The 26,028-nt window shown below is 41.6% G+C and overlaps 1 protein-coding gene across 1 annotated transcript in view; it reads left to right on the top strand.

The window, feature by feature from the left end:
* Positions 1-20,493, top strand: part of LOC124795761 (outer dense fiber protein 3-like) — a 94,646-nt gene extending 74,153 nt beyond the window's left edge. The window contains exons 3-4 of the mRNA XM_047259844.1: positions 7,508-7,709; positions 20,226-20,493. Coding sequence (XP_047115800.1) covers positions 7,508-7,709; positions 20,226-20,493 — 470 coding nt within the window. The remainder of the gene's footprint in view (positions 1-7,507; positions 7,710-20,225) is intronic.
* The last annotated feature ends 5,535 nt before the right edge of the window (positions 20,494-26,028 follow it).

The following is a 26,028-nucleotide window of genomic DNA, read 5'->3' as shown; positions in this document are numbered from 1 at the left end:
TGAAGCTCCCTTCGTGGTGTTTTGGTGCTGACTGTATTCGCGAAGGCGACATTCAGTTGTGCAGTGACTTTTGCAGCTGTTGTTCACTTATTTTTCCTCGCAGTCCTCTTCAGTGACAGTTCGACACGATCACTCAACACACACTATCGTCTGTGTTGTGACTTATCGACTGAGTCCGCAGCTCGTGGTCTCGTGGTCGCGTTCTCGCTTCCCGAGCACGGGGTCCCGGGTTCGATTCCCGGCGGGGTCAGGAATGTTCACCTGCCTCGAGATGACTGGGTGTTTGTGTTGTCCTCATCATTTCATCATCATTCATGAAAGTGACGAGGCTGGACTGAGCAAAGGTTGGGGATTTATACAGGCGCTGATAATCGCGCAGTTGAGCGCCCCATAAACCAAACATCATCATCATTATCAGATGACGTTTCTCCACTTTCCCTGCGGGCAGTATAAATCTTCGATAGGGTCACAGAATGAAGGCTTTCACGGCCGGATGACATAACTGCTGTCAACCTTTCGGGAGATCAGGAAGAGAAGAGCTTCTTGGACCACGATCTCACATCCCGAAAGGTTTACCAGCAGCTTCGATAGGGTGCCTGTTGAAACATCAGACACTTCGGCTACCTTGGTTATGAAAGCACCCACCATTCGCACACAAACTGTTTTCCGACGTTCGAATTCACTTAGCTCCGACATAATGCACGCACAACTACCCTGGACACTATTCTGACCACTACCGACACTGAGGACGTTCCACACGCGCCTCTCGTGATCAAATACAACAGTGACACCTGCAGGCTTGCTTAGCATCTGCATTTATGTTCAGACACTCTTTTCTCATGGTGTTCCCATATTTTTGTCCAACCCTTGTACTACCATCGTTCGAACGAAATCGACGAAATTATTTTCTGTATCTTCTATAATGGTCTTCGAGTTGCACGCAGCCGTACGGTACGCAACACGCATTGCTAGTCAACCTATCTGGAATGCTGACAATTTGCTTGGCCAGTACACGTGCGTCTGGCCGCAGTGAGACGCAGGGAGTAAGCGACTGGCTCCCGACTGCAGCGCGCCGTGTTAACCAGAGTGGCCTCGGGCGCGAATCTCTTTTCTTAGTTCACTATGGAGCCTTTCGATACGACCATAATTAGGATGTCAGACAGAGTGATAATGGGTGCAGGTAGCATGCGTGTTTTATAGTGAGCCTTTGTTAGTAAAACTGTTTAAATTTACTTCTGGGTGTTCGCATATTGCCGTACCTCAAGGTCCCACTGCTTACAAATCCTGACAAATATTTCGTCTAATTATCATCCGGGACAACAACACAAACAGACCCCTTATACTTCTAATATTTCTACACTTTTTAATGAAATGTCGACGTCATTCGAAAGACTTGTCGAAAAGTTAACCAGCAATTAACACATGTGCAGATCTTCAAGAGAAGAAGGTGATTTCACTTGCATATTACGTGCTTCCTATCAACTGTTTGCAAGATTGAGAACATTAATTGGATTCCACGTTCCTGCAGGCAGTATGAAGCAAACACAAGTTTAAATCCATATTATTGAACCACACTAATTTATTACTGTCATTATCTCTCTTGTCTACATTTACTGATACTGCAAAAGCAACAGATAACGATTATGAATATTTAATGAGTTAGAAATTCTAACGAATGGTAAGAGTGAAAAGTTATCAAGAAGCTATCGACAAAACTGAAATTCAGTTTACAATATACATTGTTTGTGTCGTATCATCTGTTTAGGGATGCGGCGTCAACCAAACATATGGGCCTGCTGTGTTATGCATGCGCCGTCTGTTACAGCTGCGACATCCACCTAACTTGCTACAACTTTGACGATTTTTACCATATTATAAAAATGCACTCAGTCTTACCATCTAAAATTTTCGCAGTGTATTCTTCCTGTATACAACGTTTCAGGACAGATTTCTAAATGTCGAATCGACCATTCCCTTATCAGTGGGGTTGCTTCATAACCTTCTGGCCACGCCGGCGATGTTTGTGCAGCGAAGCTACAGCATAGACACACCCTAGGCTGCGCACACACTGTGTCCGAAGCCGTACAAGTAACACGTTTGCTTGATATAGCACGACCAAATCGTTGATTGATGTCCACACATAGCGCACATATTCGCCAGATTGTCGTACACTTGGCAGACGACACGTACACCAGTTCTTTTATGATAATTCTCTTTATATTGCGCGATTGTATACATCATTAAATATGGTGTCCCGCCTATGATAAGATCTTGTCAAGTAAAAGTAGTTAAAAATCCAGAAATAAAAATTGTTGTATTTCATGAAAATGAGCAACTACTATCGGTTACAGAAAGACAAATATAAGTGTGATAGCACGTTATTGTTTGTAAACAATCCTTTTCATCACACAAACATTATTTTAGGGGAATGCTTTGTAGACCTTCAATAGCACAACAATTAATCGAATAACGGATTATTAACGTACAAGTAATTGATTATATAACTGACTCAGTTAAATAATCCAAATAGTCAATTACTCGACTCTTATTCACTATCACTCATACCTAGAGTAAACAAACAACGTGTTGGAGCAGGACCAGCCTTAGGGGCAGTATTCTTGGATGTTGTCTGTCGTTTCACAGTGTTGGGTTTCAATATTCTACGGCCTCGCGATTAACATCAAATCTACTGTCTGTGTACGTGGTGATCTCTGATTTTCTCGGCGTGATTGATTAATGGCGTGCTTTCGGGTGTGCAAGTAAACTGTAATCAACAACTTTATTGAACATCGGAAAGCACTTACTAGTGCATGTTGTGTTATTAAACACTATTTTCATAAATGTTAGGAACATTACATAGGTTAACTTTGTGAGCCGTTTTGTGTACTTCCGTTCACACTCAACATCACAATAAAACACTTCTCATAAACTCTGTACTCTAACCTGGAACTCTCATTTTCTGTGCCCAACAGCATATCAAAGCCAATATGTAAATTGCATCTCAACACGAACCTCTAAACAGGTAAATCTCTCTTTTGAGAAGATTAAGAGAGTAAAAGAAGAATTACGGTCTGAGATAGTTATGTAAAGAAACATAAAAAAATTTCTGAGTTCCGTGGAAATGTTCCATAACATTAGGAGAGAGGCCACATGTACCCAAAGTCTCTGGATAGAAGCAGAACCGGTAAAGGAATGCTACAAAGAATGCGGGGGACAGCACCAAGGATTATGCAGGATTCTGGTGCACTTCGTTACGATGGTATACACTGCCTGAAAAAAATAAAGAATAAAAAAAATGAAACACCCAGTAGGAGAGGAGAAAACGAAATTAAAACTTCAGGGGGTGAGAGGATATGTGACGTTATTTCAGTGATCACAAAATAGAGTGAAACACACAAGGAACTTAGCACTATAAACCCACTATCAATTTGACGTTGTACCCACTGTGGCTTGGATGCTTGCACTGATTCGTTTGGGAAGGGTTCGTAAAGTCATTGTCTCTTCTCGTGAGGCAGGCTGGCCCACAACTATTGTAACTGGTTCGTGATATACTGGATACTGGCACTGGGATGAACTGACATCCGAGCAGGTCTCACACATGTTCTATCAGGGACAGGTCTGGGGATCTAGCTGGCCAAGGGAGTGCCTGAAAATCACGCAGGCACTTTATAGAGACACGCTATGTGTGGGCAAGCATTGTGCTTTTAAAAATAATACCACGGTAGTCACGTGAGAGGTAACACATGAGGATGCAAGATGTCTGTGACGCAGTGTTGCGACGTCAGAGTTTCGCCTGTCGCTACTAGCCGTGACCTTAAGTCATACCCTATGACTCCCCACACTGTGACGTCAGGAGTAACACCGCTGTGACCCTCAAAAACATTGAAAGAATGGGACTGAACAGGTCGCCACCATACTCGCCAACAATGGTCATTCGCAGTAGTGTTGAACCACGATTCATCTCTGAACACAATGCGACTTCATTCACCAGCAGTCGATGCTTCCCGGTCACGCCACAACTCCAAATGCAGCCTTTTGTGTTGTGTTAAGGGCAGCATACGCTTTGAATGGTAATCCCTTAGTTGAACTGCTACTAGTCTCCAACCAGTGGTGCGGTATGACTCAGAATTTTGCAAGGAGTCCATTAATGGTTCTCGGACGGCAGGTGAAGATGTGAAGGTGTTACGATGACCTTGGTGCACAATACAGCGATCCTTCGTAGCGATTGTCAGACGTGGTGGTGTATGCCTGTCCTCACGTTCCCGTGAAACGTCGGCACACAAATCTGGATGCTGCAAGATTCGACCAGCGGCCAAATGGAGACCCACAATGAGGCTCCATTCCAACTCTGTTATTTGCTGATAACGCTGTCTCATATGAGAACTTTGCATCTCCGTATCCTTGGCAGTAATGACTCAACATCTGAAGCTGTTCACGCCCTCTCATATACCCTACCAGGCCTAATAACAACACTAAACACGGACAGTTCTAATTAACTCTGATGGTCGTTTTACCTGCTACAGAGAATTAAAACCCTATAATCATCACTTACCTGCCTATGGTGTGTGCATGCACGAAATTACATTGACATCCGATTATGTCTTATGGGTGCTCCACTGTTATTGTCAGTTAATGTAACTGGGGCAGAATTTTGAGAAGGTGGTGAGCTTCATGAGGGATTCGGAGTCTGATAAGATATCGCCGACAACTGAATTTGGACGACCTCTGGAGACTTAGTAAAATCCTTCTCAGGAGAACTGAACGTGGACGGAGATCCTACGAGTGATTTGCGACTTATCCTTAAATTTTAAGAGACCTGCAAGCCACCTTATAGGCCGTGGCACAGGCTACTTCTTATGCTAACAGATCTGTTACCAATTGTTCTAAGACCAAAGACCCTATATTCGACTTTAATATCGGTCGTTTTCAATTATTATTTCTTGTCACCTTCTCTCCTTTGCTGCTACTATAAAGGGTTTAGAAGTGTTTTACACATACTATTTTTTCCTAGTAGTTTTGTAAGTCATGTAAGTCATGTATGAACCATTAAAATTGCTACACCAAGAAGAAATGTAGATGATAATCCGGTATTCATTGGACAAATGTGATTACATTTTCACGCAATTGGGTTGCATAGATCCTGAGAAATCAGTACCCAGAACACCCACCTCTGGCCGTAATAACGGCCTTGATACGCCTGGGCATTGAGTCAAGCAGAGCTTGGATGGCGTGTACAGGTACAGCTGCCCATGCGAGCTTCAACACAATACCACAGCTCATCAAGAGTAGTGACTGGCGTATTGTGACGAGCCAGTTGGTCGCCACCATTGACCAGACGTTTTCAATTGCTGAGAGATCTGGAGAATGTGCTGGCCAGGGCAGCAGTCGAACATTTTCTGTATCCAGAAAGGCCCGTACAGGACCTGCAACATGCGGTCGTGCATTATCATGCTAAAATGTGGGGTTTCATAGGGATCGAATGAAGGGTAGAGCCACGGGTCGTAACACATTTGAAATGTAACGTCCACTGTTAAAAGTGCCGTCAATGCGAACAAGAGGTGACCGAGACGTGTAACCAATGGCACCCCATACCATCACGCCGGGTGATACCCCAGTATGGCGATGACGAATACACGGTTCCAATGTGTGTTCACCGCGATGTCGCCAAACACGGATGCGACCATCATGATGCTATAAACAGAACCTGGATTCGTTCGAAAAAATGACGTTTTGCCATTCGTGTACCCAGGTTCGTCGTTGAGTACACCTTCGCAGGCGCTCCTGTCTGTGATGCAGCGTCAAGGGTAACCACAGCCATGGTCTCCGAGCTGATAGTCCATGCTGCTGCAAACGTCGTCGAAATGTTCGTGCAGATGGTTGTTGTCTTACAAACGTCCCTATCTGTTGACTCAGGGATCGAGACGTGGCTGCACGGTCCGTTACAGCCATGCGGATAAGATGCCTGTCATCTCGATTGCTAGTGATACGAGGCCGTTGGGATCCAGCACGGCGTTCCGTATTACCCTCCTGAACCCACAGATTCTATATTCTGCTAACAGTCATTGGATCTCGACCAACGCGAGCGGCAACCTCGCGATACGATAAACCGCAATCGCGATAGGCTACAATCCGACCTTTATCAAAGTCGGTAACGCGATGGTACGCATTTCTCCTCCTTACACGAGGCATCACAACAACGTTTCACCAGGCAACGCCGGTCAACTGCTGTTTGTGTATGGGAAATCGGTTGGAAACTTGCCTCATGTCAGCACGTTGTAGGCGTCGCCACCGGTGCCAACCTTGTGTGAATGCTCTGAAAAAGCTAATCATTTGGATGTCACAACATCTTCTTCCTGTCGGCTAAATTTCGCATCTGTAGCACGTCATCTTCGTGCTGTAGCAATTTTAATGGCCAGTAGTATATTTGGTTGTAATTGTTTCAGGCATTCCAGAGTTACACGTACATATTATTACTTTCTCATCCATACCTCCACCCTCAAATAGTGGTGCTAGGCGTGTCTTACCCCCTGCATAACTGTCCACTCTTATGTGTACCCAGCTTGGTTCAAATTGTTCAAAGCGTTTCGTAGTTATGTCGAAGGTCTTTCACATATCCATTTATATGTATTTGTTGTTCTTGTAGAGCCATTTATGTAATCAGATATGTAAAATCAGTGTAAGCCGTTTAAAGTTTAGGTTTTAATGCCACTGAAGCCACACAGATGCCTCTGCGATATCTCTAAACATGATAGGAGCACTACATCTTAGCTACAAGAGTTACTTCCTGGAAGATTAAAATTGTGTGCCGGACCGAGACTCGAACTCGGGACCTTTGCCTTTCGCAGGAAAGTGCTCTACCAACTGAGCTACCCAAGCACGACTCACGCCCCCTTCTCACAGCTTTACTTCTGCCAGTACCTCGTCTCCTACCTTCGAAACTTTACAGAAGCTCTCCTGCGAACCTTGCAGAACCAGCAATCCTGAAAGAAAGGATATTGCGGAGACATGGCTTAGCCAAAGCCTGGGGGATGTTTCTAGAATGAAATTTTCACCCTACAGCGGAGTGTGCGCTGATATGAAACTTCCTTTCTTTCAGGAGTCATCCTTCCTTTCTGGAGTGCTAGTTCTCTAAGGTTCGCAGGAGAGCATCTGTAAAGTTTGGAAAGTAGGAGACGAGGTACTGGCAGAAGTAAAGCTGTGAGGACGGTGCGTGAGTCGTGCTTTGGTAGCTCAGTTGGTAGAGCACTTGCCCGCGAAAGGCAAACGTCTCGAGTTCGAGTCTCGGTCCGGCACACGGTTTTAATCTGCCAGGAAGTTTCATATCAGCGCACACTCCGCTGTAGTGTGAAAATTTCATTCTAGTTACTGATGTTGTCTGAGACAATGTCTCGATGCGTACATTAATTTCGTTATCATCGTATATTGCGTATAGCCTGTGAATGAAACTCGAATTGTGTGAGAGCATAGCATTTGAAGAGTGTTTATGCCACATAGTGTTGGTGTGCAGCGATGCCGAAGAGCCCGGGCCCAATGGCGTACCGCGTGGAGGACGTCCCAGTGCTGAAGACAAACCGCGCGCCGCACTACAGCCTCAACGACCGCCACAAGCAGCGCAGCTTGACGCGGCCGCCGGCGCCCAATGCCTACACACTGCCGGTAGTCATCGGCGAGAAGGTCATCTACAAGCCCAACGCCCCCTCCTATTCCCTGTGAGTGCCTGCATCTTCTGCTTATCACATAAACAAGGGACGACAACCAGTGACGTCTGACACGCAGATACTGTAATCAGTCGCACTTGCCAAATAACGAGATACATTCGCCCAAAAGTCGTCTTTGGTGGGATAACCATATGGTCCTAGCTGTGGGGAGAGCAGATGCCAAAAAAATTCCTGTAAGGAATCTTCAAGATATACAGGGTGAAAAGTATTTAAACCGGCAAACTCGGGGAGGTTGTAGGGGATATCAAAACAAATATTTTTCCCTAATGTCATTTTTTCCTATGAGGATTATTTAAACCGGTGGAGGCTGCATTACGCTCTTCAGTTGTTAGAGGCCGTATTACGATTAGTTGTTAGAGGGCATATTACGCTCTTCAATTGTAGGTAGCTGCTGTCCACCAGTGTAGTAGTGCATTGTCTCTGTTTACTAATGGAGCGATACACCTGGAGTGAGTACACTGATGCGGTTGGTGCGTACTACGTAGCGCACCACAACGGACGAGCCGCACAGCGGATTGATCAACATCAAGTTAGGTTCTTCGTTAATGTGTGAGTCGGTGTTGTTAGGGACTGTTTAATTGGGCTATATCTTCTACCTAGTCCATTAAATGGCAGGCACTATTACAATTTTCTCGCCAGAGCATTTCCAGACTTGCTGGAAGACGTCCCGCTCCCTACAAGACAACGCATGTGGTTCCAACATGACGGGGCGCCGGCACATTTCAGTCGTCGTGTGCGTCGAATCCTGGACCGACGGTTCCCAAAAACGTGGATTGGCAGAGATGGTCCTGTACCATGACCTGCTCGATCCATAGATATGTCCCCTCTGGATTTTTTTGTGTGGGGAGAGATGCGCAACCTTGTTTACACAACTAGTGTTGTATCAGAAGAGGATCTGGTAGCCCGGATAGTAGCAGCAGCAGGAACAATTCAAGATACTCCTGGGGTTTTTGCCCGTGTCAGACAGAACATGATCCGACGGTGTAAACTTTGTTTACATGTCAATGGAGGCATTTTTGAAAATCTACTGTAATTCAAATTGTGTTAAAGTGTTGTCTCTTGGTCATAAAAAAATGGAAAAGTGTTTGTTGGTTTAATTAATTTGCCGCCAGAGAAATCTTCATCTACCGGTTTAAATACTCCTAATAGGAAAAAATGACATTAGGGAAAAATATTTGTTTTGATGTCCCCTACAACCTCCAAGAGTTTGTCGGTTTAAATACCTTTCACCCTGTGTAATATCATTAAGAAGAACTCTTACCAAACTCACTTCTCCATTTGATCATGAACACTGTTCATCAGTATGGGACCATTAGAACATTTAATGGTGAATATTCAAAGTACAGAAAACAATTTGTCATGGAACTTTCTGACATGTTAAAACTGTGTGCTGGATAGAGACTCGAACTTGGGACCTTTGCCTTTAGTAGGCAAGTGCTCTACGACTGTGCTCTCCGAGCACGTTTCGAGTGATGAGTCGTGCTTGGGTAGCTCAGTCGGTAGAGCACTTGCCCGCAGAAGGAAAAAGTTCTGAGCTGGAGTCTCGATCGGGCACACAGTTTTAATGTGCCAGGAAGATTCATATCAGCACGCACTTCGTTGAAGAATGAAAGTTTCATTCTGGAAACATCACACTGTTTGTGGCTAAACCATGTCTCTGCGTATCCTTTCCTGGAGGAGTGCCTGTCTTGCCAAGTTTCGCGGGACAACTTCTGTGAAGTTTGGAAGGTAGGAGATGTGGTACTGGCGGAAGTAAAGCTGTGAGGACGGGTCGTGAGTCGTGCTTGTGTAACTCAGTTGGACGCCGGAACGGTAGCTCAGCGTGTTCGGTCAGATGGCTGGCTGCCCTCTCTAACAAAAAAAAAAAAAAAAGAGTTAAATATTCAACGATGATCCTAAAGGGATGTCCTGTGGCATCTGCTCAGACAAAATGACAAGAACCATTACGAACTAAATGAAGAATTAAAAAAAATGTCGGTAGGGCACTTGCCCGACAACGGCAAAGGTCCCAAGTTTGACTCTACGTCCGGCACACGGTTCCAATTTGCCAGGAAATTGCATATCAGCGACTGCCGAGTGCAGAGTGAAAATTTCATTCTGAATTTGTCCTGGATTTGGCTAACTGACGTGCATTCACTGCAGAATATGTCAACAAACTCCTCGTAGAGAAGCTACAACTGACATTTTACACTGTGGTACTGGAATAATAGGTATACAATGACATCCCCCCACCATACCCCACATATAAGTTTCATAGATGATGTACCAAAGTACTTTTCATATATTTATCTTTCATTTAATACAAAAACTTTGAATTTGTCTAGTGAATTTACTTATTTCTTTAGAAATTTTTTAAAAATTTGATGCAAATATTGGCGACAATAGATTCAGTACATAATTATAAATGGCTGTCAGCCACTAAGCAGGGTTTATTAGGCATCATGATGACAAGTATTAAATATAGAGTATGTGAGATCCTGAGGTACACTGCAGATCACCCTATTGCTGCAATTCTTATTTTGCATTCACATTCGTTGGCTTTGCCAACTCACAAAACCAGATGTGGCAGCTGTCCTCAGCACAAGAATTTATCAGTTAAATCTACAATTTCATCATTAATGTGTGTTGCTTTCTTTTCCAAATGTTGATTACATACTATTTTAGTTTTTGTATACACTTCTTTTTTTTAGATTCAAAATTGTTCTATACAGGCCACCTCACTGATGGACTATGACATCTACACAACGTAGCTTTTTTCGCATTTCTATTTCTTTTATTTGCTGCTCCTACCAAATTGTTGTTCTGTCTTCTCACATCATCTCTCATAATTACCAAGTATTATACATTTTGAGGCATTAAATGCGCACTAAGGCACATCTATGAAACAAAGAATCAGCTATCATTTTTCTGTATAACTTCTGTATTGTGGAAAACTGAAACAATTTAGTCTCCAGATTTGATATATATCAAAGAATGACAGTATTAGTGTGTTATTTGAGGAACTGACACACTGTATCTTATCATCATTCTTGTCATCCATGGTAAACAGATAGTTAAAAAGGTAAGGAGGAAAATATGGTATCAAGCTCATGGAAAGAAAGAGGAGAACTAATTTACCTAAAACCCTCAAGCTAAAGAATCCATCTTAAAGTAGCAATCGACTCAAATATGCTTATTTCAGTGACTTTAAAATGATTCTAAAATGTCAGACTGAGTTAAATAAAAGTACTTCTGGTTGAATAAATTTTGTATATTACAGAGCAATGCAATATCTTTCTATTTAATTTTAAATACATTCAGCAAAATTACTGCAACGGAAATCATGTTGAAATAATACAATAATACTTGAAAGTCTATGAGATACTTAAAGAACAGGAGGCAGCTGTTAATTGGATCTTTTCGTTTTTGGGGGAGACGATACTCAAAATATTAGGCAGTTTTTAAAATTTGGTTTAACTTACTGATTTCTGCTCACAGAACTCTACATAAACCGAGCGAGGTGTTGCAGTTGTTAGCACTCTGGACTAGCATTTGGGAAGACGACTGTTATTAAGGAAGAATATATACTTTATTACACCCCACAAACAGGATTCATGCTAGGTCAAGCTAATATATGTGGTTGTAATGCCATCCAGAAGAACACAGATTTGTCCTCATAACATTTGTCTCTCCATGTCCGTTCATACATTCCTCATACTGGTAGTTCTTTCATTATGTATGCAAGTGTTTAACCTTCTCAGTAGATTATTAAGCAATAGTTTTATGAAATCTAGACAACAGACGCTACAATAACTCTAAATACATCAATATGATTAGACTGATATGTCGATGAAAACCGTACCAACAACATAATTCTTATTACATTAGGTACTCTAGTAAAAGCTTAATTATGAGTAAACACTTATTGTTACATTTCTACTCTAGAAATAAGCATCTTATAACTGACAGTAGCCAACTTACCATTTAATGTTCTTAAAATATCGTTATCATTCAGTACATCACAGTTGTATCTTGTACTGTTTGCCCATTTCCACAACAATATCATTATAAAACCTCTGCTATTAGCAGTCACACAAAACATGTACGAATATGTAAATGTACAGTTTTATTATTATCACTGTGTATCAGTTGTACTTCATGCTGTTGCTGTATGTTCTCTATTTTTAATTAGTTATGAATTAATGATCATAGTTCGTTATCAGGTTACTGCATTTGATGGCTACTTAAGAAATAATAATAATAGTAATAATAAGCGCTTCAGAAGTATGGTTCATTGACACCTTGCTGGTTACGGTATCTATTTGTGTTTGGCTGATTTGCTTTCTTAGTAAAGTACCTAATTATACATTCTATAACACAAATAACTCCAGAAATCTTTGTCAGATCAATTAGCCCTTTACACCAAAAGTTCTTGCTTGTAATTTACTTTCAAATAGTGTTCTTGGTTTCACTGAAGCTAGCTATTAATGGTAGACTGGTAGACATCATTGATATTAATTCAGCATAACGTCGGTTTTCCGCCATTCTCAGTGTTTAAACTTCAGACTCCATTAGTATACTCATGGCTGCTGTTGTGCCTGGGAAATTCTGTACTCTGCAATCACCCTCTCTTTACCTGAATGGACGAGATTGTCTCTCGTACGTCATTGACCTCTTGCTCATCATTCCCTTGTGACAGCTCAGTCGCAGTGAAGACCAGTTCATAGTTGGCTGTGTTCACTATGCTGTACTTGCCATGTCAGGTCTCTACGTACATGTTGCTGCGAACCAATAAAATATGGTTACTGGATACCATTTACACATAGTACCGTTTTTCGTTAGTGAAATATTGTTTGACAATGCCATTTTAAAAGTAGTTTTGCGTCTTGAAAGGCATGTCGAGAAATGAAGAATACTGTTATTTAAAATCGAAAATATACAAATTCACTGCTGTACCTCAGACACTGTTTTTTTATGTAGTCGCGTTCGTTCTCGATGCACATTGTGAACCGTGGAATGAGCTTTATGACACCTTCGACTAAAAATGTCTCTTGCCATCAGTTTGATCCATTGTTTGAAGGCAGCAGAGCGTCATCTTGGGTAGACAACCTTTCTCCACTCATAAACAAATCCAGAGAGGTGAAACGATGAAAATTTGAAGGTGGCAGATCAACAAATACAACAAACACGCTCCCTTCGTTAATATTGCCGTTATATTGTCCTGTATTGTTCTCTTTGATTTTTTAATATTCCACAGAACCGCACAGTATTAATTCTTTCGTCCCGGAATAAAAATTCAACGAGAGACTCCCTTTACGGTCCCGAAAGAGAAAGGCCATGATTTTTCGAGCAGAGAGAACGGTTCTGAATGTTTTCGCTGATGATGAGGAAGGATGTCGCCACTACATTGATTGCCTTATCATATCAGGGTTGTATTGAGGCTCCCACGTTTCGATGCTAGTCACAAAAGGTCAGTTACGTTCACTTTCCCGTTAGAAGCACTCGAGAAACTCCCATGAATATGTGATTCTGATCGACTTTGTGTTGATCTGTGGGGTACTTTGGTTCCCATTTCACAAACAATTTTCGAGAACCAACTGTATCAGTAATGATTTCCGTAGATGAGATGTGGAGATTTCTGGAAACATTGCGTTCATCTCGTCCAAAGTCAATCGATGGTCACCACGAATCATTTCTTTGATCTTGTTCACCATCTCATCAGTCATGACTGAGCTGCGTCCATTCCTTTTTCATCATGAGCATCCGTTCTCCCAACTTTAAACTCGCAATTCCACCTGTAACTTTTAGTAAGATACATCACACCATCCCTTTAAATAGTTTTGATGTCGTTAAAAATCTGGAACGGCCCGTTTCCTATTGCAAGAAGAACCTGGACCTCGGAGTTGGCGTAAGTCGGAGAATACTCGTTTCAACAAGTCACCACAACATGAGCTTTCAGCCAACTGAGACAAACGAGAGTGCGTTCTGTTGCCAACTTCTTGTCCTTGAAATTAGTCAACCAGTTTTATCGAAAAAGTACATTCTGAACATGTCTTGTATTTTGGTGCTACATGCTTGTATATATTATCCTTGGAAACGATTAGATCATTTCCATAGTAGGTTCGTAAGACATATATTTTCGTATTTATTTTTACATCACGCTTAAAATCGCTTTCACTGTGATTTCCAGTCTTTGTCTTTTTCGCTATGGCACACTGTGACAACAAAAGGAAAGAAAAGTAACAGATGATCAATAGTATGCTTGATTAATGTGCTATGGCAGTCTGAAGCTGAACTTATTATTTGGAACCGCTAATGGCTGTAACGAATGAAATCATTAAAACTTTTAATCAGTTTGGTGACTGGTTGCCCTTTCACAATAATGTAACTCACTTGACTTGCATATAACAGTTCACACTTAAATATTGCACTGATTAATTAGGCTGTATAAGATTTGACTCATACTAGACTTGAATAATTACATCATTTAGACAATTTAATACGAATTTTTCGTATTATGGAAGGCCTTTCTTTTTACACAAGTTCTGTTAACAATTTAAATTTGTTCTTATCATCCCCTTAACGCTTTGTGGTACTTTGTTAGCAAAAAATTTGCTCTAACACGTCAGGATTGTTTCTGGTTTTGGGAAGTTTTTCCAGGGAGCAATTACAGTGTTTCTATTACTGGTTTTGTAATTTTTAACACTTGGCACTGATTTCACACATATGAGCTTTTTCTTTGCCATATGCCGTAGAGGATTAACTGTGTTGTGTACAAAATTGAACAGTAAATATTTTATCTTAAACGAAGAATTTTTTGCTAGATCTTGTCCTTCTTAAACCAGAAATGTATGCTACAAATTATTTGTGCAAGAGGAAAACATTCTTACTACCAGAAAAATTCGCTCATTAATGAAATGTGTATGAAAAAAAGTAGAATTAGCAGTAAGGACTTCTTGACTGATAAAACTATTTAGTTTTTGCATTAAGTACCCTAAAATTGATAATTTATTACAGGCCATTTCTATCTGGATATTCGAATGTAAATTACTGTCTGGAGTCTTGAAGGGGAGAAAGGGTTTATTTTCAATTTTAGTACCATTTAACTTTGGTGAGTTACCCTTGAAGGGCTGACCTGCCCCTTTCGTGGTGAAGTCTTTCTCCATACAATGACTTAATCTGTGTGAGACGTGATTAAAGTCATGCCATCTGCAAAAATCATAACTTTAAATGGTAAAATGTTTCGCAAGTCAAAAACACACCAGGAAAAATCCCAACACAAAACCTTGTCGAAACCCTTATTCTATATTAAGAAAATCAGATTTTTTATTTGAAATTCCGAACATTTTTTGTCTACTGTTCCATTGCCCATAATTCCATAGTGTGACAGTTTATTAAGATGCTGCATAATACAGTGTTAAATGGTTTTCCATAGTTCAGTAAAAAGGCACCAGTATGTTATTTGTTTTCAAAACCGTATCAAGCCAGTGATATGATATGTTTGAACTACCATTATTGTAGCCATAATTGTTAATGTAATGGAAAAATTGTTTGTTTTACTTTACAGTTTCAGTAATTCTGTAGTTTTTGGATAAATTTGTACCACTGTTTTTATACTGTCCCAACAGAATGGTTAACTTTAACCAAGTGTGTTGTTATATATAGGTAACTCATCAAGTCAAGTTAACGTTTTCTGAATCCAAAGGTATGTAGTATGTATTAACTCAAGAATGTCCTGCAGAGGCCTGCTCAAGGAACTGGGGTACTAACCACTGCTTCCCAACACATTTCTTATGTGATGAAACTTGTCATAAATATGTCTTTTTCAAATCAATAGCTCAGCTCATAATATCGGTACTAGAAATAATAACTTACATAAACATGAAAGCCACTTATTTTGGTCCAGAAAGGTCCCATTAGTCAAGAATACATATTTTCAATAAATTGGTGACAGCTATGGAACTACTAACAAAGTTAATCTTAGGAACCTAAAGGATTTATTGGCGGCCAACTTCTTCTACTCCACTGATGAATTTCTTAGTAGACCGACTACTGTGGATATGTTGTTAATACTATCGAATAATATGAGTATAACATAAGATCAAACTTCTGTACATCTTCAGTGCAGTTATGCAGTCAGTGTAAGTAAGTGTTGTAAGCTGATTTTTCTCTTTGATGATGCGTTATTACTATAGTATTGGAGTTACCAATGCACTTCACTGTACTCTACAGTTGCTTGTTTTGTAATATGTCAGATGTTGTTGTTGTTGTTGTTGTGGTCTTCAGTCCAAAGACTGGTTTGATGCAGCTATCCATGCTGCTCTATTCTGTACAAGCCTCTTCATCTCCGAGTAACTACTGCAACCTAAATCCCTCTCAATCTGCTTACTGTATTCATCTCTCCGTCTCCCTCTATGATTTTTAGCCCCTCCCCCTTCCTCCCCCCTCCCCCAACGCTTCCCTCCAGTACTAAATCGGAGATCCCTCGATTCCTCAGAATGTGTGCTACCAACCGATCTCTTCTTTTGGTCAGGTTGTATCACAAATTTGTCTTCTCCCCAATTCTGTTCAATACCGCCTCATTAGTTACATGATCTACTCATTTAATCTTGAGTATTCTTCTGCAGCATCACATTTTAAAAACTTCTATTCGCTTCTTGTTTATACTGTTTATCGTCCATATTTCACTTCCATAGATGGCTGCACTCCATAAAAATACTTTCAGAAAGGACTTCCTGACACTTAAATCCATACTCGATGTTAACAAATCACTCTTCTTTCTTTCCATTGCCAGTCTACATTTTATATCCTCTCTACTTCGACTATCATTAGTTGTTTTGCTGCCCAAATAGCAAAAGCCATCTACTACTTTAAGTGCCTCATTTCCTAATCTAATTCCGTCAGCATCAACTGATTTAATTCGACTACATTTCATCATCCTCGTTTTGCGTTTGTTGATGTTCATCTTATATCCTCCTCTGAAGATACTGTCCATTCCGTTGAACTGCTCTTCTAAGTCCTTTGCTGTCTCTGACAAAATTTCAATGTCATCGGCGAACCTCAAAGTTTTTATTTCTTCTCCCTGGACTCTAATTCCTACTCCAAATTTTTCTTTTGTTTCCTTTACTCCCTGCTGAATATACAGATTGAATAACATCGGGGATAGGTGACAACACTGTCTCACCACCCTCTCAACCACTGCTTCCCTATTGTGCCCCTCGACTCTCATAACTGCCATCTGATTTCCGTACAAATTGTAAATAGCCTTTCGCTCTCTGTATCTTACCCCTACCACCTTCAAAATTTGAAAGAGAGTATTCCGGTCAACATTGTCAAAAGTTTTCTCTAAGTCTACAAATGCTATTAATGTAGGTTTTTCTTTCCTTAACCTACATCTACATGGTTACTCTGCAATTCACACTTAAGTGCCTGGCAGAGGGTTCATCGAACCATTTTCATACTACTTTCTCTACCATTCCACTCTCGAATGGCGCGTGGGAAAAAGGAACACCTAAATCTTTCCGTTCGAGCTCTGATTTCTCTTATTTTATTATGATGATCATTTCTCCCTACGTAGGTGGGTGTCAACAAAATATTTTCGCATTTCGTAAATAGTTCTCGCCGCAAAGAAAACCGCCTTCGTTTCAGTGACTGCCACCTCAACTCGCGTATCATATCAGTGACACTCCCACCCCTATTGCGCGATAACACGAAACGAGCTGCCCCTCTTTGCACCCTTTCAATGTCCTCCGTCAATCCTACCTGGTAGGGATCCCACACCACGCAGCATTATTCAGCAGAGAGCGGACAAGTGTAATGTAGGCTGTCTCTTTAGTGGGTTTGTCGCATATTCTAAGTGTTCTGCCAACAAAGTGCAGTGTTTGTTTCGTCTTCCCCACAATATTATCTATGTGGTATTTCCAATTTAAGTTACTCGTAATTGTAATTCCTACGTATTTAATCGAATTGACAGCCCTTAGATTTTGCGATTAATCGTATACTCAAAATTTATCGGATTTCTTTTAGTACCCATATGGATGACCTCGCACTTTTCTTTGTTTAGTGCCAATTGCCACTTTTCGCATCATACAGAAATTCTCTCTAGATCAGTTTGTAATTGGAATTGATCGTCTGATAATTTTACTAGACGGTAAATTACAGCGTCATCTGCAAACAATCTAAGGGGGCTGCTCAGATTATCACCTAGATCATTTACGTAAAGCAGGAACAGCAGAGGGCCTATGACACTACCTTGCGGAACGCCAGATATCACTTCTGTTCTACTCGATGATTTACCACCTATCACTACGAACTGTGACCTCTCTGAGAGGAAGTCACGAATCCAGTCACACAACTGAGACGATACTCCATATGCACGCAGTTTGATTCATAGTTGCTATGAGAAGTCGTAGTGTCAGTATTGCCTCACGTGTTCCTACATTTCTCCAGAATCCAAACTGATCTTTACAGTTCGGTAATTTTCACACCGGTCAGTATCTGATTTGTTTGGAATTGGGATTGTTATATTCTTCTTGAAGTCTGGGGTATTTGGCCTGTCTCATACATCTTGAAGAGTATTGTCATGGCGGCTCTCCCAAGGCTATCAGTAGCTCTAACGGAATGTTGTCTACGCCCAGGGCCTTGTTTCGACTTACGTCTTTCAGTGCTCTGTCAAACTCTTTACGTAGTATCATATCTCCCATTTCATCTTCCTCTACGTCATCTTCCATTTCCATAACATTGCCGTCAAGTACATCTCTCTTATATAGACCACCTTTCTGCTTCCCCTTCTTTGTTTAGGGCTGGTTTCCCATCTGAGCTCCTGATATTCGTACAGGTGGTTCTCTTTTCCCCAAAGGTATCTTTCACTTTCCTGTAGGCAATATCTATCTTACTCCTAGTGATACATGATTCTACACCCTTACAGCTGTCCTCTAGCCATTCCTGCTCAGCCATTTCGCCCTTCCTGTCAATTTCATTTGTAAGAAGTTTTTATTCACTTTCGCCAGCTTCATTTATTGCATTTTTATATTTTATCCTTTCATCGATTAAAACCAGTATCTCTTGTGTCACGCAAAGATTTCTACTAGTCATTTTCTTTTTACCTACTTGATCCTCTGCTACCGTCACTATTTCATCTCTCAAAACTACCCAGTCTTCTTCTATTGTACTCATTTCCCCTTTTCCTGTCAATCGTTCCCTAATACTCCCTCTGAAACCCTCTACAACCTCTTGTTCTTTCAGTTTATCCAAGTCCCATCTGCTCAAATTGCGGCCTTTTTGCAGTTTCTTCAGTTTTAATCTGCAGTGATCAGAGTTCACATCTGCCTCTGGAAATGTCTTACAATTTAAAATCTGGTTCCTAAATCTCTGTCTAATCGTTATATCATCCATCTGAATCCTTCTGGTGTCTCAAGGTCTCTCCACATATACAACCTTCTCTCATAATTCTTAAACCAAGTGTTAGCTATGATTAAATTATGCTCTGTGCAAAATTTTACGAGGTGGCTTCCTCTTTTATTCCTTTCCCACAGTTCATGTTCACCTAATTCTTGTATTTCTGTTCCTTTTCTTACTATTGAGCTCCAGTCCCCCATGACCCTTAACTATATGAATAATTTCTTTTATCTGATCATACATTATCTCAATCTCCTCCTCATTTGCGTAGCTACTTGGCATATAAACGTATACTACTGTGGTGGGTGTGGGCTTCGTGTCTATCTTGGCTACAATAACGCATTCACTATGGTGTTCATAGTAGCTTATCCGCATTCCTATTTTTTTACTCGATATTAAACCTATTCCTACATTACCGCTATTTGATTTTTGTGTTTATAACCCCGTATTCACCTGACCAGAAGTCCTGTTCCGCCTGTCACTGAACTTCACTAATTCTATCTATTTTTAACCTATCCATTTTAAATTTCCTAACCTACCTGCCCAATTAAGGTATCTGACATTCCACGAACTGACCTGTAGAACTCCAGTTTTGTTTCTCCTGATGACGACGTCATCCTGAGTAGTCCTTGCCCGGAGATCCGAATGAGCCCCCCAGTGTGGCCGAGTGGTTCTGGGTGCATCAGTCTGGAACCGCGCGACCGCTGCGGTCGCTCCATGCCCTCGGGAAAAATTATGGCTGTAGTTTTCCCTTGCTTTCAGCAGTTCGCAGTACCAGCATAGCAAGGCCGTTTTGGTTAATGTTACAAGGCCAGATCAGTCAATCATCCAGACTGTTGCCCTCGCAACTACTGAAAAGGCTGCTGCCCCTCTTCAGGAACCAGACGTTTGTCTGGCCTGTCAACAGATACCCCTCCATTGTGGTTGCACCTACGGTACTGCTACTGTATCACTGAGGCACGCAAACCTCCCCACCAACGACAAGGTCCATGGTTCATGGGGGAGGGGGGGAGAGGGGGGTACGAATCTGATATTACCTCTTAAGTGAAAATATGTTTAAGGTTTTTTGAGTTATTCAACATCCATGAAGTGTGGAAGGTAAATTAGCATATTTCTTTCCTCTGATTACAGGTCGGGGTACCCACGCTTCTGGATCTACCGGCCATGGCCGGGCCCGGCCGACTACACCGTGGGCGAAGTCAATCTAATCAGGCCAAAGGCGCCCGCCTACACGATGCCGGACAAGGTGTACCCGCCCCCTGGCGGGCCTGAAACCCCCGGTCCGGCCAAGTATCTGCCGCCGCCCATACGCTGCTGCCAAACCAACGACTTCGGCATCTCTTTCGGAATCAAGCACTCACCCTACCTCACACCGCTCATCCTGCCCTGCGACAACTAGATCCAGGCGAAACATACAAAAGCGAAGGAAACATTTCCTCGGGTTCCAGGTTATCATACTCGTCTTCTTCTCTTATTTCCGTGACACTTTTTACGTGAGTGATGTAATATTTTATCATCTTCGTCTTCTCGAGAGAATCGGGCCATTCTGCCATTATCAATGATTTCAGGAGTCTACAAAGCCTCTATTGCTTCATTATTATTGGTATCATGTTTACATCCACAAATCAGGAAGACGAAACTGCTTCTTAGACTGTGTTATTGAGTTACAAGGCAAGCGGTGGCCAATACGACAGAATTGTCAGCTCCGCTCGTGCCACAGCCGATCACCATGATTAAGTAACTGTTTTAGTGATTCATTTAGCGTCTATCGGAATATTTTGCCCAAGTGGATTTGAGGTAACTATCTGTGTTGCCAATAAAAAATCAGTAAGAATTGCATTTATTGCAGATGGCATCATATCTGCGCATTTCTTTAAGGAAAACCTACTGTTGACATATGCTAGTTGTTCTAAGTGCTTCTAGATGTCGTAAGTTCGTCTAACAGGCGTGCACTTTCGTGGCCAATGTTTACTACGTTCGTCTCGATTCAACAGAGAGCCGGACCTAGTTTCGATAGCGGACAGAATTTTCAGGTGGTGAGACTTCCATGGCTGCGTTAAATTGTCCTCATTTCTGCATTGTTTGAGAAACTATATTTTTATGTTCGATGTTACAAAGTGTAGCTAGATGTGCCAACCATATGTCACAAAAATTGTGAAGCTGCAGTAGGACTAAGCGTGATGTATCCACGGTTCCCATACTGCATTTGCTTTGTTTACATGTATTTTTTCTTGGGTTTGAATAATTATGTGTTTAGTTAAAACGTGTATGATAATTTCTGACTTATTTCTATTGTTAAAACTGACATTAAATGAGTATCAGCTTGCAGACGTTGCGAAAAGTTCTTATTTCTTAATATGCTCTTAATTTTCAGTTGCAACGTTATTAATTTTACTGATTCAATTTCAGAGTGCTTAAATTATGTGCTACTGCCATGCAGTTTGTCTGAAATTCATTGTTACCGTGGCTACAGTGCGGTCTGGCATCGTTAGCTTATGGCGCCACGGTAGACAGCACATACAAGAGAATCCATTTAGAATAAATAACAGGAATATGTTCAACTTTCACAGATTTTGTCGTCATTAACTTTTCGCCATACTGTAATTGCTATGCAGACAAATACAATCATCTCGCTCCAGAGGCGTAAGGATTTCGACATAGAAAGTAATTTATAGCATGACAGAACGTATTTTTCAGGCATTATACCCGCTCTTAATTTCTAGACTTTTAGGCGTCGGAAAACATCATTTCAAGCACACAATCTTCCCTACTCTTTTCACCTCCAGCCATAAAAATCTCAACTTTCGATTTATGAAAATTTGGGGTGAACCTTAAATGAGAAATCATTTTTTACAAAATACTGTTCTGAAATTGAGTTTTATGAAAAATAATTTCTTATAATTAAAATACTAAAACCACATGATTTAATATACACAACAGGAGTTCCTTTCGATACATATCGGCACAAGTCTGTGGTTTTCGTGACTACGATGTCGTGTGTTCAACTGCTGCCAACCGCAACATTCAAACGGTTGTGTTCAGAGCGGCGCAGCGAACGCTGCATGGAAGCAGATGCGTTTCTGACATTGTACGCATGTTGTCAGGGTGGAACATTTCGCGCCCATATTTGAATGTTGGGGAGGCTGTGTGGTTTCGTTGAGTGTTGTCGTTTTCGTTTAGCTGCTTTTGCATAGCGGATTATCTGCAAGTGTAAGTGTTGTTAGTGTGTAGAAGCAACACCAGGTTGTGCTGTTCTTGACTAATTCTTACAGTCGCAATGCTAAAGGTGCGGAAGTAGTGCTTCGTGCTTTCCCACGCGATGCAAGTCTGCAAAGGATTTGGACGTCGAAATGCTGTAGAAAAGACGCTGTGAATGTTGCAAGTGTTCTCGTCATTTCAGAGAAACTGAATATGTTAGAGACTGCTAAACATTCTGCGGAAACGAGTGCTTAAGAGCGTTGCATTTCACTCGTGTAGTTTGCCTTTTACTATTAGTGCCAATCCTAGCACACACGTAGGACGGTAGAAAGAAAGGAACATTTCGACAAATGTGAGATCCGTAGAAGAAGCATAGTGCCTTTGCAATAGTTTCCACCACGGAAGAGGAGCGCTGATATGTGAACATTTGAATATGAAGTTATCAATTAGACGAGAAAGGATTAGATGAAATACAGTCCGACGAATTAACATCTGCACTAACATCACTTAGGAACAGAAAAGTAACAGGGAAAGACGGCATTCATGCTGAATTATTAAAATATGGAGGAATGTTGCTACATCAACGACTGCTACACCTCTTCAATGAATGGTGGAAGAAGAAGAGAATTCCAAAAGACTGTAAAACAGCTAGAGTGATATCAGTTTTTAAAAAAGGAGATAAAATCCTATGCAGTAATTACAGAGGAATAAGTTTACTGGACTCAGCATACAAAGTGTATGATAATATTTTAAATACTCGATGGCTCAAATGGCTCTGAGCACTATGGGACTTAACTTCTGAGGTCATCAGTCCCCTAGAACATAGAACTACTTAAACCTAACTAACCTAAGGACATCACACACATCCATGCCCGAGGCAGGATTCGAACCTGCGACCGTAGCGGTCGCGCGGTTCCAGACTGTAGCGCCTAGAACCGCTCGGCCACACAGACCGGCTGAGCAAGTAAACCATTTCAGTTGCCTCGGATGTGAAATGACATATGGCTGCAGCAGAGATATTGAAATTAAGTGTAGTAAATTCAGTCGGATATGTGGAACAATCAACAGGAACCTAAAAAGCAAAACCAGGAAAGACACACAAATCAAATTTTACAAAACTGTTGCAGTTCTCACACTGCTCTGTGGAAGTGAGACATGGGTGATTACCAAGAAGCAAGAAAGCCGGATTCAGGCACAAGAAATAAAATTCCTTAGACGTGTTAAAGGTTGCACAAGAGAAGACTGACTACGAAATCAATATACGAGGTGCATTCAAGTTCCAAAGCCTCCGATTTTTTTCCTAATTAACTACTCACCCAAAATCGATGAAACTGGCGTTACTTCTCGACGTAATCGCCCTGCAGACGTACACATTTTTCACAACGCTGACGCCACGATTCCATGGCAGTGGCGAAGGCTTCTTTAGGAGTCTGTTTTGACCACTGGAAAATCGCTGAGGCAATAGCAGCACGACTGGTGAATGTGCGGCTACGGAGAGTGTCTTTCATTGTTGAAAAAAGCCAAAAGTCACTAGGAGCCAGGTCAGGTGAGTAGGGAGCATGAGGAATCACTTCAAAGTTGTTATCACGAACAAACTGTTGCGTAACGTTAGCTCGATGTGCGAGTGCGTTGTCTTGGTGGAACAGCACACGCGCAGCCCTTCCCGGACGTTTTTGTTGCAGTGTAGGAAGGAATTTGTTCTTCAAAACATTTTCGTAGGATGCACCTGTTACCGTAGTGCCCTTTGGAATGCAATGGGTAAGGATTACGCCCTCGCTGTCCCAGAACATGGACACCATCATTTTTTCAGCTCTGGCAGTTACCCGAAATTTTTTTGGTGGCGGTGAATCTGTGTGCTTCCATTGAGCTGACTGGCGCTTTGTTTCTGGATTGAAAAATGGCATCCACGTCTCATCCATTGTCACAACCGACGAAAAGAAAGTCCCATTCATGCTGTCGGTGCGCGTCAACATTGCTTGGCAACATGCCACACGGGCAGCCATGTGGTCGTCCGTCAGCATTCGTGGCACCCACCTGGATGACACTTTTCACATTTTCAGGTCGTCATGCAGGATTGTGTGCACACAACCCACAGAAATGCCAACTCTGGAGACGATCTATTCAACAGTCATTCGGCGATCCCTCAAAACAATTCTCTCCACTTTCTCGATCATGTCGTCAGACCGACTTGTGCGAGCCCGAGGTTGTTTCGGTTTGTTGTCACACGATGTTCTGCCTTCATTAAACTGTCGCACCCACGAACGCACTTTCGACACATCCATAACTCCATCACCACATGTCTCCTTCAACTGTCGATGAATTTCAATTGGTTTCACACCACGCAAATTCAGAAAACGAATGATTGCACGCTGTTCAAGTAAGGAAAACGTCGCCATTTTAAGTATTTAAAACAGTTCTCATTCTCGCCGCTGGCGGTAAAATTCCATCTGCCGTACGGTGCTGCCATCTCTGGGACGTATTGACAATGAACACAGCCTCATTTTAAAACAATGCGCATGTTTCTATCTCTTTCCAGTCCGGAGACAAAAAATCGGAGGCCTTAGAACTTGAATGCACTTCGTATTAGAGAAGAACTGCAAATCTTTACCCTCAATGTATTCGAGATTACAGAAGAAAATGGAATGAACATCTACAAAGAATGGAGAGTGAGAGACTTCCCTTAAAGGAAAGAAATTATAAGTGCCATGGGAGAAGAGACTGAGGAAGACAGCGACAGAGATGGGTACCGTAACCGGCAATTCCTGTCTAATACCTGAAGAGAAGATGAAGATGATGGAATATGAATTACAAGATCTTCGAAGTCTGTTGTCATCAACGAAAGGGCGTCATCACAATGAAGAAAGTAATAAAAAATGCATTTGTGTCTCGTGAAATTAGTCAAATACTGGGGAAAATATTTTCACCCAATCAAATCAGAACTTTGTTACAGGGGCGAAAATGGAGTTTATGGGTCAAAGAGGACATTATTCCGCAAGTCGATTTCTTTGCGCACCGTTTCGCAACAAAGTTACAATTTTATCAGCAAGGAATTCGAATATTCTCTACCTGCAGCGTCAACCCTGCGTTCTTGGTTAAACCGCAGTTTCAGTTGCAACCAGGTATTTTGAAGGATTTTCTATTTAGTTTCGCTAATTCAAAAGCCTTCTACAAATAAAGAACACGTATAATTTCTGCCGTGAAAACAACAGTGTCTACTTGTTAGTTGAAGTTCCTTTGAACTTGTGATGAACACAAAAGGAAAATGAGCGCTGCAAATGTCTTGTTTACACGTTAAAACTTTTCTTAGAGTAACTTAGAAGATTGAAAGCTCATTTCGAACATTTACTTTGAGAGAAAATCTCAAAAACAGACTGTACTACGCGCTTTTTTAAATGTTTTGATTCGATAGATGCTTGAATTATTTTTGAAATCAGCAGTGTCTGTTTAAAAGCTGGTTAAGTTATTGATGTAGAGGTAACATTCTAGCAATAGCAGAATATCAGTAATAGAAACTAAAACGTACCACAAATACATCGCACAAATGCGGGGCGCACACGTTATAGCGCTGTTCCCGAGGTAGACGCTGTTCCGTAGTGACGTCACAGCGTCAGCTAATAGCAGCACAGAACGCTTTCTGACCAACCTTATTTTTGTACGGACCTTGTGTTGCGTTGTAGCTCCGCTCTGATCGTATGTCCGGCACATAGGCGTCCTCAAGGGGGGGAGGGGGGGGAGG

Source organism: Schistocerca piceifrons, chromosome 4 (genome assembly GCF_021461385.2).
Source record: "Schistocerca piceifrons isolate TAMUIC-IGC-003096 chromosome 4, iqSchPice1.1, whole genome shotgun sequence".
Lineage (NCBI taxonomy): Eukaryota > Metazoa > Arthropoda > Insecta > Orthoptera > Acrididae > Schistocerca > Schistocerca piceifrons.
This window is presented reverse-complemented; position numbering and strand designations above follow the sequence as displayed.